The sequence below is a fragment of the Lemur catta genome, chromosome 11 (assembly GCF_020740605.2).
Source record: "Lemur catta isolate mLemCat1 chromosome 11, mLemCat1.pri, whole genome shotgun sequence".
NCBI classification, from domain to species: Eukaryota; Metazoa; Chordata; class Mammalia; order Primates; family Lemuridae; genus Lemur; species Lemur catta.
This window is the reverse complement of record NC_059138.1, coordinates 53,017,614-53,031,349: the sequence shown is the minus strand read 5'-3', so window position 1 is coordinate 53,031,349 and position 13,736 is coordinate 53,017,614. Positions and strand designations below refer to the sequence as shown.

At 33.7% G+C, this 13,736-nt stretch overlaps 1 protein-coding gene across 1 annotated transcript in view; it reads left to right on the top strand.

The window, feature by feature from the left end:
- The window catches only part of FAM133B (family with sequence similarity 133 member B), a 29,541-nt gene extending 16,772 nt beyond the window's left edge, over nucleotides 1–12,769 (top strand). The window contains exons 9-11 of the mRNA XM_045565388.1: nucleotides 5,374–5,466; nucleotides 8,435–8,482; nucleotides 11,479–12,769. Coding sequence (XP_045421344.1) covers nucleotides 5,374–5,466; nucleotides 8,435–8,482; nucleotides 11,479–11,565 — 228 coding nt within the window. The 3' untranslated portion in view covers nucleotides 11,566–12,769. The remainder of the gene's footprint in view (nucleotides 1–5,373; nucleotides 5,467–8,434; nucleotides 8,483–11,478) is intronic.
- The last annotated feature ends 967 nt before the right edge of the window (nucleotides 12,770–13,736 follow it).

Genomic DNA, 13,736 nt, shown 5'->3' with positions numbered 1-13,736 from the left:
TACCTCTCTCTGGTTTCAGAACTTTTTCATCACCTCATAAAAACACCCCATACCCATTAAATACTCCTATTTTCCATTCCTCCTCATCCTCTGGCAACTAGGGATATCTATTCTGGATATCATACAAAAGCAGTCATATGATATATGATCTTTTGCGTCTGGCTCTTTTCAGCTAGCATAATATTTTCAAGTTTCATCCAAGTTGTGGCATGTATTGGTACTTCATTCCTTGTTATGGCTGAATAATATTCCATTGTGTGTGTGTGTGTGTGTGTGTGTGACACACACACACACGCATACACTATGACTTGTCTATCCATTCATTCATTGATAGACATTTGGTTTTGTTTCTACCTTTTGGCTATCATAAATAATGCTGCTATAAACATATTTATAAACGTATATATTTCTGTGTGGACATATATCTTCATTTTTCTTGGGTATAGATCTAGGGGTGGTTTATATATCAATTTGCAAATAAAAATTCATCAAAACCCTACAAAAAAAGAAACCATAATTCCAAGAATTCAAGGATAAGAAATATATTAATATAATTTGCCATATTAACTCATCAAAGAAAAGAAACCATATAATTATTTGAGTAGTTTCCAAAAGGGTGTGATGTAATTCAACAGTAATTCCTGATTTTTAAAACCCTTATAAAAAGTGGTAACTCTCTCATGTTTTAAAAAATATGTGTGTGAAAATGAATCTGGCAATATACAAATGTGGAGTACTAAAACAACTGCACCATGATTTTGAAGTACTTTATTAGGTACAGAGTAATATATACATGTATAATATAATAAACAAATACTCATATATGTACCAGCTAGAATTAACAGTTTACATTGGCTTCAGGTCTTGTTTTATTTTAATCTCTCTTCCTTTGAAGCAGCTGATCCTGAAATTAGTGTGCATCTTTACCATCCCTGTTTATATACTTTTATTATATTGGTATGTGTTCATAAATAACATAGGATATTTTGTGTTTTCAAAATGGTATCATTGTATTTCTTTCTGAAACTTGTTTTTTTCACTCAACATTACTGTTGACATTTATCCTTGTTGATAAATTCACGTTCATTTCTTTTGCTTATAGTACGCCATGATATTAATTCACCGCAAATTATTTCTCCATTCTCCTATGTATGCACATCTGATTGTTTTTATTTTTCAGTAATAAGTGCTGCGGTGGATATTTCTTATCCATTTTTCCTTTCCCACAGTTATTGTTAATTTTCTACGTTATTCCTTAGACTATAATTTCTAGGTTCTAGGAAGTGCATGTATTTAACTTGTCTATATTTTGCTCACCAAAGTGCTTATCATTAACTTGCATTCTTGCTAGTAGTTTATGAAAGTACCACCCTTGTTTCACAGACTTGTCAACATTGGGAGACTTCATTTTTGCCAATTTAATGTGTACAAATGGTTAAGCTTCATTTGCTATTTAACCATTTATATTTCATTTTCTGTGCATTGCCGGGTCATATATAGTCTTTGCCTGGTTTTCTGTTGTATTGATTGTTTTTGATCTATCTGATTTGTAAGAGTTATATATCTTGGATACTAATCTTGCATCCACATGATTGGCATTTTTTGGTCTGTCGTCTGGCATCTCTTAACCTTGTTTATGTGTCTATTATAGTCATATAAAGGCTTTACTTTTAAGTCACATGATGAATCATTGTTTTTAACTCCATTATTATTTTAAATTATTCTGAAAGTAGTAGGTAATAAAATGCCCAATTAGAAAATACAATGGAAGAAAATATCCCATTTATAATAGTAACCAAAAATCTATATGAAAATTTTAAAGAAGTGAGCAAGAGTTATTTGAAGAAAACTATACATGTCTATTCAGAGATATATATGAAGATTGAATAAATGAAGAATCATAACATGTTCCTGGATATGACTTGCCCTGTTAGATGTTAAAACATTATAAAAATGTTTTAATTAATACACTGTAGTACTGGTATAGGAATAGATAAAACAATGGAATAGTATATAGTCCAGGTAAAAATTTAAGTATTTGTAGAATTTAATATATGATAAAAGTGTTTCTTGGGACAGAATAACCATTTGGAAAATGTAAACCTAGACACTCCTTAAAGCCAAATAAATTCCAGATAGGTCAAAGATTTAAATGTATGAAAATGCAACTAGAGAAAGGATGCATATTTTTATAATTTGGGGTGGGGAAGGCTTATGCCTCAAAACTTTTTTTTCAATAGGTTTTAGAGAGCACAGCAAAATTGACAAGTATAGAGTTTGAATACACCCCCTGATTCCATATATCATAACACCCCTGTCCCCCAGTCAACAATCTGCATCAGAGCTGTATATGTGTTACAGTTAATGAACCTACATTGACACATGATCATCACCCAAAGCCCTTAGTTTACATTAGGGTTCACTCTCAGTATTGTACATTCTGTGTAATTTGGCAGTGTATAATGACATGTATCCACAACTAAAGTGTCATACAAAATAGTTTCATTGCCCTAAAAATTCTCTGTGAACCTCCTATGAATCCCTCTCTCCCACCAACCTCTTTTCATTGTCTCCATAGTTTTGCTGTTTACAGAATGTCATACCATTGTAATAATACAGTGTGGAGCCTTTTTTTAGATTGGCTTCTTTCACTTAGCAATGTGCATTTGAAGTACTTCCTTGTCTTTTCATGGCTTGATAGCTCATTTCTTTTAGCACTGAATAATATTCCATTTTCTTTATATACCACAGTTTATTTATCCATTCACCTACTGAAGGACATCTTGATTGCTTCCAAGTTTTGGAAACTGTGAAAAAAGCTGCTATGCACATCACTATGCAGATTTTGTTTGGATATAAGTTTTCAACTCATTTGTGAAAATACCAAGAAGTGTGATTGATGAATGGTATGGTAGGAGTATGTTTAGTTCTATAAGAAACTGCCAAACTGTTTTCCACAGTAGTTGTAACATTTCACATTCCCCCCAGCAATGAATGAGAAAAATTCAGAAACTTTTAACCATATATTTCAAATTCTGAATGGCAAAAAGAGATAAATTGCAGAAATTAAACTATGAACACAGTTTGAATATTATGAACAGACTGAGAAAAACTTTTAGGAATACATAAGACTAAAGCTAAATTAAATTAAGGAAGAAAGAATACCACACATACACACACAAATTGGCAAAATATGCATTTAGACAATTCTAAAAGAAAATACAGACTATATATATTCCAGTTATCTGAGTTTGATACGCTTGATAAGGAACATGATAAAGAAGTTTCTTGGTAAAGTGTGATTCATAAATGGCTAATAAATAAACAATTTTGAGGGTGGTAAAAGAACAAGAATATCATTTGTGTGAAGGCTACTTTGGTCTTTGATTTAGCTATTATTAGATAAAGATTTTGCACTCACATACCCTTCACTGTATTTCAACTTTGTTTTTAATAGCAAAGAACCATATGCCCTCCCTCCAGGAGGAGATTGGTTAAGTAAATTGTGGCATATATTTCAATGACTGTCAAAAGTGGCCATAAATGATGATGTAGTTAGCATGGAAAGATATTGGGTGAGAAGAGCAGGTTCCAAACAGCAAGTATTTATGTAAAATTGTAAATATAAACACAGATGTTTCCAAAATCTTAATGATGATTAATCTCTCATAGTGGGATTTGAGTATATTTTCTTTCAATGAACACTTTTCATTTCAACCAAAATAATAATGCTGTTTGCAGGAACAAAGAAAATCACCTATAATTTAACACTTAGAGAAATCATCACTATTAGTTTTATTTTCTACATGACTTTTTTGTTTGTCTTTAAAATTGGACTCATGCTATGCAGAAGTTTTATATCTTGTTTTTTTCTATGTGAGATTAGGTAGTAAGCATTTTTTCAATTATGTGGTTTTGTTGTTTTTCTTATTATGAACTATTCAGACACACAGAAAAGTTATATGGAGCTGGATGCAGTGGCTCACGCCTGTAATCCCAGCACTTTGGGAGGTTGAGGTAGGAGGATTGCTTGAAGCCAGGTGTTCAAGGCCAACCTAGGCAACATAGCGAGATCCCTGTCTCTACAAAAATATTTTTAAAAATAGCTGTGTGTGGTGGCATGCACCTGTAGTCCTAACTGTTTGGGAGGCTGAGGCAGGACAATTGCTTGAGCTCAGGATTTGGAGGCTGCAGTGAGCTATGGTTGTGCCACTGCACTCCAGCCTGGACAATAGAGCAAGACACTGTCTCTAAAATAAAAAAAAAGGCCGGGCGCGGTGGCTTCACGCCTGTAATCCTAGCACTCTGGGAGGCCGAGGTGGGAGGATCGCTCGAGGTCAGGAGTTCGAGACCACCCTGAGCAAGAGTGAGACCCCGTCTCTACTAAAAAAAGTAGAAATTATCTGGACAGCTATATATATATAGAGAGAGAGAGAATATATATATTTTTTTTCTATATATATATATAGAAAAAAAATTAGCCGGGCATGGTGGTACATGCCTGTAGTCCCAGCTACTCGAGAGGCTGAGGCAGAAGGATTGCTTAAGCCCAGGAGTTTGAGTTTGTTGTGAGCTAGACTGATGCCATGACACTGTAGCCTGGGCAACAGAGCAAGACTCTGTTTTAAAATAAATAAATAAATAAGAATAAATTAAAAAATTATAAAAAGAAAGAAAATGTTTATGGAAAATAAAATGATAATCAGCATATCCACTATGCAGCTCTAATAAATCTTAACATTTTGCCATACTTATTTTGGATGTTTTCATAATTCTTTACTATTTAAAATACATATTTAAGTCCCCAAGTACTCTTCCCAATCTTAATCCCATCTTCTTCCCCCAGAGTTATTCATTTTTTTCAACATTTAAAATCCTTAGAGATTAAGATATTTTTTAATGTGATTTTAACACTTTAAATGCATTAAAGGAATTACTATGTAGAGATCCTTTTAAATCATTGCAAATAATTGCCCATTGATTTTCTTTTCTGCAGCAGTAGGCCTGTCTGATTCAACCCTGGGTAGAAACAAAAAGAATTAGAATGCAAAGGACCCACCCTTATACCATCTACATGGTTTCTTATGACTCTTTAAAAGTTTATCTTGTATAATTTAAGAAAATAAGGAGGATATTATGTCTAAATGGATATGTAGTTATTTCTGTTCAAGCTATTTAATAAAAGCATTGTTTCAGTGGAATTAAAGACTTGAATCCTGGCAAATGTCATCATTTTTAGATATTTCTAGAATAAAAATGGGTAATTTTTGTGATAATCAGAAGAATTATTAAAAAAGAACTTAGAAATGTACAATTTGTATGGCATAGTAGTATATGTTTTTGAGTCAAGATACCTGTATTTATTTTTCATAGGACATTAAAGGACTCAGCAAAAAAAGAAAGATGTATCCTGAAGATAAACCTTTATCATCTGAGTCCTTATCAGAATCAGATTATATTGAGGAGGTAAGTATATGACCAAATCCATTCATGGGTGGGGAACTTGCAGCCTCAAGGCTACATGTGGCTCTCCAGATCCGAGTGCGGCTCCTCAACCAAATGCAAACTTCACAGAACAAATCCTGGATTTGTTCTGTAAAATTTGGATTTAATCAAAAGGGCACGTTCAAGGATCCAGAAGACCCCATGTGTATAAAAAGAAAACTTCATAAATATTTGATTTACTCACTTTTCTAGTATGATAAAATGAAAGTTGTTTCATTTCAGAATAAATCTTATATTTTTCCAGAAGATAATTATGACTTTTATTTTGGTAATTAACCATATTTCCACATACCTTTCCAATCTGAAATACTCATACTCTTCTGATACTTTCTTTTTATTGTACTGTCATACTGATTACATGAAAGAGGCTGTATAATGTATAGTGTATTGAAACCCAGCATTCCCTTACCTGGTTAAAATAGAACATTGCACATACTATCTGAATTTAGTTGATATTATTCTTGTTACTGTTTGGTTTTGTTTGAGTGACTGTTGGAGGAGTAGAAAGGTGATGAGGTAGAAAAGAAAGGTTGGCAGGACCTCAGTTTTTCCTATCTATAAAATGAGGAAGGAGAATCAGGTCATCTTTATAGTCTTTTTGATCTCTAACAGTCCCTATCTTAGATTTTGTACTCTACTGAAATTAGAATTCATTCTTAGTTAATTTCAGTAGTGTAAGTTATCATCTTTACAGTATTTCTCTGTTGGCCTTGGTTTCCTCATCTGTAAAATAGGAACCTATCATATTACTTTATTGTGAGAACTAGATGAGACAATAAATTATGAAAGATGTTACATCATATCTGGGACACAGTAAATAGTGGATAAAGTTTGCATAATTCTGGGTGTTACAGTAAAACCTAACCCAAGATTGCCCTTGAATCACCAATTTTTAAAGCTGCAGCTTTCTTTAGAGATCAACACAGTCAACCCTGAACAGTGTAATCTAAAAAAGTTGAGGGCTTGCCCTTGGTTAGAAGGGGTGGTAGCAGATGGCCACAAGAGCTGGTTTTCCTGATTTTTGTCTCCTTTTAGTGTTGGCCTCCTCTTACATCAGCCCTGCCCAGCTCTATCCCTATCTACTCTATTCCTCATCTCCCCACTCCCTGAGTCCTGCCTTTTTGTTCGTGCCTGTCTGATTTCTGATTTCATTTTAGTTGGTCTGCAACAGTGGCCCTCAATCCTGTCAGACCTGTTGCCCCCATTTTGTAGCCATATTTTGTAATGCCCCCCTGAAATGGAATCTGTAGCTAATACAGACTATCTACACAAATTTTTATATCACTATCCCCTAACAGAAATATGAAGAAGAAATAAAAGTAAATGATAATGTATAATTTTATGAAATTATATTTCAACATATAAATGCTTGAGTGCTGTAACCCCAGAAGACATACTATCTTAAGACAAGACAAAATGCAGGCGGTGATAGGTGCATTGCATATACCCTTCAAATTATGAAAGATGTTACATCATATCTGGGACAGAGTAAATAGTGGATAAAGTTTGCATAATTCTGGGTGTTACAGTAAAACCTAACCCAAGATTGCCCTTGAATCACCAGTTTTTAAAGCTGCAGCTTTCTTTAGAGATCAACACAGTCAACCCTGAACAGTGTAATCTAAAAAAGTTGAGGGCTTGCCCTTGGTTACAAGGGGTGGTAGCAGATGGCCACAAGAGGTAGTTTTCCTGATTTTTGTCTCCAAAAACCATACAAAGGCATTGCCATCAATGACATTTTTCAGAATGGTACACAAGATTTAGTCAAGCTATAAATGAAAGAAAATACAGTCTTCCCTCTATTTATATAATATTTGCACTTCTGGGACATGCATTACATCTTAAAATCCTGTACAAAATACTTTGTTTATATTTATAATAAATATACTTCCTGTATTATAAACAGATTTATTACTTTAACGTTTAGCAGGCTATTCAAAAGTCACTTAGGATGTATAGGGCTGTCCTGGATGTTGCATGACAGCATCCATTGTCTCTGCCTGGCTAAATATGGATGCAGCACAGCTATTGTCACCCCCAGTCATTGTAATGACAAGAATAACAATTTTAATAATTTTCTAAGTGCTCTCTAAAGAAAGCTGCTTTCCCTATTGAAAGCTAATAATCTCTAATGCTTTTATGTTCTATTCTTTTAGATGTTTTATGTTCTATCCTTCCTTACATTATTAATTACATTTTTATGTATTCATATCAGGTATTTATATGTAGTCACTAAGCAGTCAAACCACATAATTCATCATTTAGCCAACTTTTATACTCTAGTATTATGCTATGTTAATTATATTTGCTATATAACAAGTTTAATATAAAATATCTTACATTTGGACTTAACATGTAATATACATGAGGCTTAGCAACTTTCAATATAATTTAAATCCACTGTACAACACTTAAAATGATTGGAATAAAATATAAATGAGGTGATAATTGTTACTTAAGAGGATTCTAAGTAACAATTGGTTTATACCGAGTACACTATAGCTACCATTTGTTGAGCACCACAGAGTAAGAGAAATACCTACTATTATATTCCAGACCCTTCCCCTTGAAGGGTGGATATTGTATCTCCATTTTACAGATGATAAAAGTGAGGTAGGATTCAGACCTTGGTCTGTCTTATTTCAGGGCTTATGTTTTTGGGTGTTTTTTTTTTTTTTTCCTACTGTACCACACAGGGGGGTTTTTTAGATGCAGAAAAGAAATATAAGAGAAGCCATCTAAAGATTTAAAATCTTAATTTTCTTTCCTTTATAGGATTTTTATTGAAACCTTGTTGAAATGTCTTTTAATTGTCAAAATGTTTTTTACATATAAATTTTGAAGATGCAGAATATGTTAGAGAATGAAAGAAAAATGCCTTGAGTACAAATTACATGTTTATCTTCTCCACAAAATTCAAACTTTTTAGATACGAGCAAAAAAGAAGAAAAGCAGTGAAGAACAAGAAAAAGCAACAGCAAGTATCTCATTGTTTTTATGTGACAACAGTATAGCTGTTTTGGTTTAGTATAAAATGGGTCATGGTCAAGCATGATTGTATTTACTGGGACCAAACAAATATTTATTAGGAAAGTCATAGTATTCAGCAGCTTTACTTAATAGGTAGAAGAAAGTCTAATTGGCTCAAGAAAAAGGAAGAAATACCCTGGTAGCAAACATTTCCTGTTTCCATTTCAGTATTTTACTGTTAGGAATATAAGCTTAAACTTCTATTTGACTTTCTTAAGCAATAATATGAAATACGAGATTAAAGTATGGTGATTTCCTCAGTTTTTGATAGGATTTACTTCTAGATCTGCCAAACCTGGTAATAACAGAAAAGGCCTCCCTATGCACTAGCTGCAATGAAAAATAAGTGGGAATGTGACAACATAAATGAAGATGATTCTTCTGATAGTTTTTAAAGCCAACTCTGCTGTTATGCAAATTCAGAAGTAGGAAAGACGAAGGAAGTAGAGAATTAAGGAAAATGGAAGTAATATCTAAATGAGAAGCAGACCAACTAAAACAAAATAGTTAACAGAGATTATCAAAGAGTAATGCAGACTGTATCAGCAAAGTAATTTAGGGACCCTCAGTACAAGCGTGGGCTGTGGCTTTGAAGGCATTTTCATAGGAGGAGGTGAAAGGAAATGAGAACAGCATCATAGTTTGGAGTAACTCCTTCCCAGAATTTCCCTAGCTCTTAAAATGAGGGACCTTCTCTGATAAGAAGGTTCATCTGGCAATGCATGATTCAGAAATAACATTTTATGTGCAAGACCAAAGTAACAAATAAGAGAGACTTTTTTTCTGAATGGGGAAGTAATTTGGGTGGAGACAGCTTTGGTTTATGGTTCAGATTAATTAATTTAGACACCAAATTAGTATTTGCATTCTCTCACTGTTTCATTCTTCTGGCTAGTATGTATTTATTCAGCACCTCTATGCAGGCACTGTTCTAGGTCTTAGAGCTGTATTTCAAAATAGAGAAGAGTGTGCTATGTCAAAGAGTGACTGTGGTGGAGGGGGCTAGAAAAAAACCTCGCTGGGGAAGTAAAATTAAGCTGAAATCTGATTTACAAGAAAGAGGCCACCACGTGAAGATCAAAGGAAAGAATATCCAAGGAAAAGAGAAGAGCTAAGGCCTATAGTGGGCCTTAGTGTGGTATGTTGAGGAACTGAGCGAAGGTCAGTGTGGCCTGTGTCTGGCGGGTAAAGAGGAGTAGCACATGATTAGAGTGGGAAGTAGGCAAAGGCCCTATCACGTAGCAGAGTGTTTGAGTTTTAATCTGAATGTTATGAAAAGCGATTTTGAGGGTTTTTTTAAAAGGTGACCCAAATATTTTACGTCTTTAAAATGCTTTGGCCTGGGGAGATGAGTGAACATGAATGAGGAATGATGTTTTTACTACAGTGGTAGTAATTGAGTTGAACTGGCATGGAAGGATTTGAGATATGTTTTGGACTTAGACAGTAGGACTTGCTTGGTGTTTTGGATGTAGAGTGCAGTTAAAGCAAAGAGTAGAATCAAAGATAGCTTAGATTCTCTGACTTAAGCAAAATGACAAATTAGTGGTGCCATTTATACTAAGATGGTTAAGAGGATTTGGAGAGAAAAATAAAGCAGTTTGTTATGATAATTTTAGAAAGCCTACTTATTAAACATTCAGGTAGAGCTGTTAAAGAGGCACTTACAGTCGTGAGGTCAAAGAATAGGACTGGATATAAAGATTTGGGCATCATCAGTGTTTAAGTGGAATTCAAAATGTGTGACTGGGAGGGCATGTGGCAGAGCAGGGCAGAAAGCCTGGAAAGGTCAAGCAGAGGAAGAAGAGCCACCAAAGGAAATGAAAGAGGTCTTTGTGATAGAAGAAAACCAGCAGAATAAGGTGTCGTGGAAGCTAAGAAGAAAAATATTTTAAGAGAGTGTTCAGCTGTCCTTTTATGAAATGTAGCCTATACCTACAACTTAGTTTTAAAAGCCCAAATTATAAGATATTGAACTTCTTGTAAAATTCCCTATGTATTAAGCATGTACTGAAAAAAGAATGATGAAAGCTGAGTGCCATAAAGCAGGAGAGGTGTTTGAGAGAGAGAAGAGGTTGCAGATAGTCCTAACAGATAGGTGGCTCTGCTGTTACCACCTTATATGTCTCCTCTCCTGTCTCGCATTTCATCTTCTTCTCCTGAATATCAACACTGGCAGTAGTTCTCGTTTGGAACCACCTTTCCAAGTGTCCGATTCTAAAAGGTCTACCTTCTATAGCAGAAGCAGTCATGAGAGTCAGAGTTCAACAAAACTCCAGGTCCCTTTTATCCACTCATAATTTAACTAGTTTTACTAGCCTTCAGTGGTATTTTCCTCTAAAAACCAAGCATCTATTTTACTTAGCAAAATAGACTTTTCAACTATACGTCCATATTTTGTACTAATTAGTTGATGTTAATTTGATAATTAAAGTAATGCTATCAGTCTGAGCAGTACACAATATCTGTGTTTCTGTTTACTTAAAAATAGTAGATTTATGGGCAACGTAGAGAGACTCCATCTCTTAAAAAATAGATTTCATATTTCCATTCTCTCTGAAAACTGTCATTTTGTAAAAACAATTATATTTTGCTATAGTTACTCCTTTACAGTAACTGCAATTACTTTACCTTTAGAAATAATACAACAAAATATAATAATTGGTAGCATGATTCTATTGAATTTATTTTCTGCAGGAAATTTTGTTAGAAGCTATGATATCATGCTAATGAGTTTTTCTCTATCTTTTTGAAAATTAGCAAGAACTCTTAGTCCTCATATGATACTGGTTTTGAGACTTTTTTGAGAAATGTTTTGAGTAGTTTACTTGGTTGTGTGGATTGTTTGAAATAGCTATGTGGGAGCTTACAAGTACCATGGTAAAGATATTTTAATTTGCATATTTTCATGTAGTAATGTCTAACATAGAATTGTCTTTACAGGAAAAAACAAAAAAGAAAAAGAAACATAAGAAACACAGTAAGAAGAAGAAAAAGAAGGCTGCTAGTTCAAGTCCTGATTCGCCATAACATTAAGAAAAAAATCAGGATTCCCTTATAAAAGAAAGTGCAATGTCTAAGGAAATTTCAACTGTGAAAATTACAACATATTTACTAAAATGCATGAGTTTTTCTTGTTTTTAGAATTATTCCTGGACTATTCAGTAGCCACTCAGATTCTGCTGTGTGAAAGGGCCATAATTACTGCCTGTTGCTTGAACATCTATTTTTTCTCTTCCAGTGCTTGATAACTCTGGAAGATAATATACTGCAGTTGTACTAGTGGTTAAGATATTTGGGAATAAAATTAATATTTTTGACTAGAAATGTCTAATAAGAAATCAACAGAAATTGAATCTGGGTACATCTTTAAGATGTAATCAGAAATGACCAGATAACTCTAGTTAAAATTTTTAAAGTAGGGATTACATTGATATTTCAAAATCCTTATTCTGTAGATAAGTGTATTTTAATTTTTTCCCCTTATATACTTTTTATTTACCTGGGGAAGGAGCTTTGGGGGGTGGGGGTGGTTTGCTATCTCTTTAGCTAGCAGAATAGCGTGCCTTTGATCCTCACACATCCTATGTTTGTGGACACAGTAGCCATGTTTTATGGGGAGGTCAGAGTTGGGTACCAGCAGTCTTGCCCTTTACTGGGCTTAGTGACATCCTTGGAGTCTGTTGTATGCTGCTTTGAGTGAATCAGAGAAACAGCCCTTTGCAGCATGAGAAAGCCCCAGAAGCTCTGGGATTTACCTCCACTTCAATAATACTGAATATTTTTCAGCATTAGAATGTGTTATGTCATTTGAATTCATTTTGATTATACTTTGGCTTTGGAGAGGAATTGTTTCAAATAGACACTGGTACTTTTTGAACTTGATAGCTAAAGATTCTAAAATGCATGTTTTATACTGTTAAGTTTTAACCAGTCAGGAAAATTTTATGTAACCGGTGATAGTTTATTTTTTTTGTATGAATTTTGTTTAGGCTGCAATGTTTAGCTTTTGTTAACTCCTTACTTTACTGTTTTAAGTTCATTGCTATGTTTAACAGCATACTTGCCAAGATATTTAGCATGTAAAAAGCAGGGTTTTGATTTTTTTTTTTTAAACAGCTTCATATTGAAGCTGAGACTTACCATAAACAAGTTGAGTGGCAGGCCTGGTATGCTGTGTCTTGTTATATAAAGCTGTTGCCAGAATCTTAGTAAATATAATGTTTTAAACATTTGTTGTCTTTGTATATTAATAACTGATTATAACAAGTTAAATTTAAGTGAGAGTTACATTATTGCTCTTCCTATGTCATATTTTACTAAGATTTTGTGCCTCATATCTCTTGCTGAATTGTTTACTAGGAATGTTAAAAGGAATTGATAAATCATTTTCGTTTTACAATTTTATATAATCAGGTAACACGAAATATAATTTGATGTACAATTTTGCCTGTTACAGAGGGTGTGCTAATTGTAGTGGTATATATGCACAGAACATGTTGGCATGACAACAGGCTGAATAAATAGCTATTTTACTTAAAAATAGCTGTGTTCTTATCAGCTCCCTGTGAGTTGCAAGTAAAGTTATAAAGATAAGAAACACTCCTGGGTGTTAGCTAGTAGACAGATAAGACATATCCCTAAGATTTTAGCTGTAAAGAGAACACATTTCTTGGCATGTTTCCTTAAATTTTTTGCTTAAAGCTGCATACTATTTCCTAATGAAAGGTATGTGTATGCTCTTGAGTACACAGAAAATTTGCAGGGATTTTGTATCCAAAGGAAGTTTCTCAGAATTATTGTTCATGAAAATGCTGAAAGATAAGTTTTTCAGGTGTTTTTTGATCAGTTTTGCTATGAACACAGAAGTGTAGCTTTATAGACTAGTCCAGTATGTGACAATTATATCCCATGAGAAAGCAACTGTTCATTTTTTTTAGACTGAAGAAAAGCGTGATTTGGCAAAAAATTATATTCTTTCCTGACTGTGTTGACTATCTGGGCAATACCTTTTTCATTATTCCTCTGATGGCAGTCTTAACAGTCTTCTAATGAGATATGGAAAGAAAATTTGACAGGGTAATATTATCAATTATGTTAATTCCAAAATAATTACAGTGTGTAAGGTAATAACATCTCTTCCTCCTTCCACCAAACCACCTTTTTTCTTGAATAACTCTATACCAATTTTATAAACACAA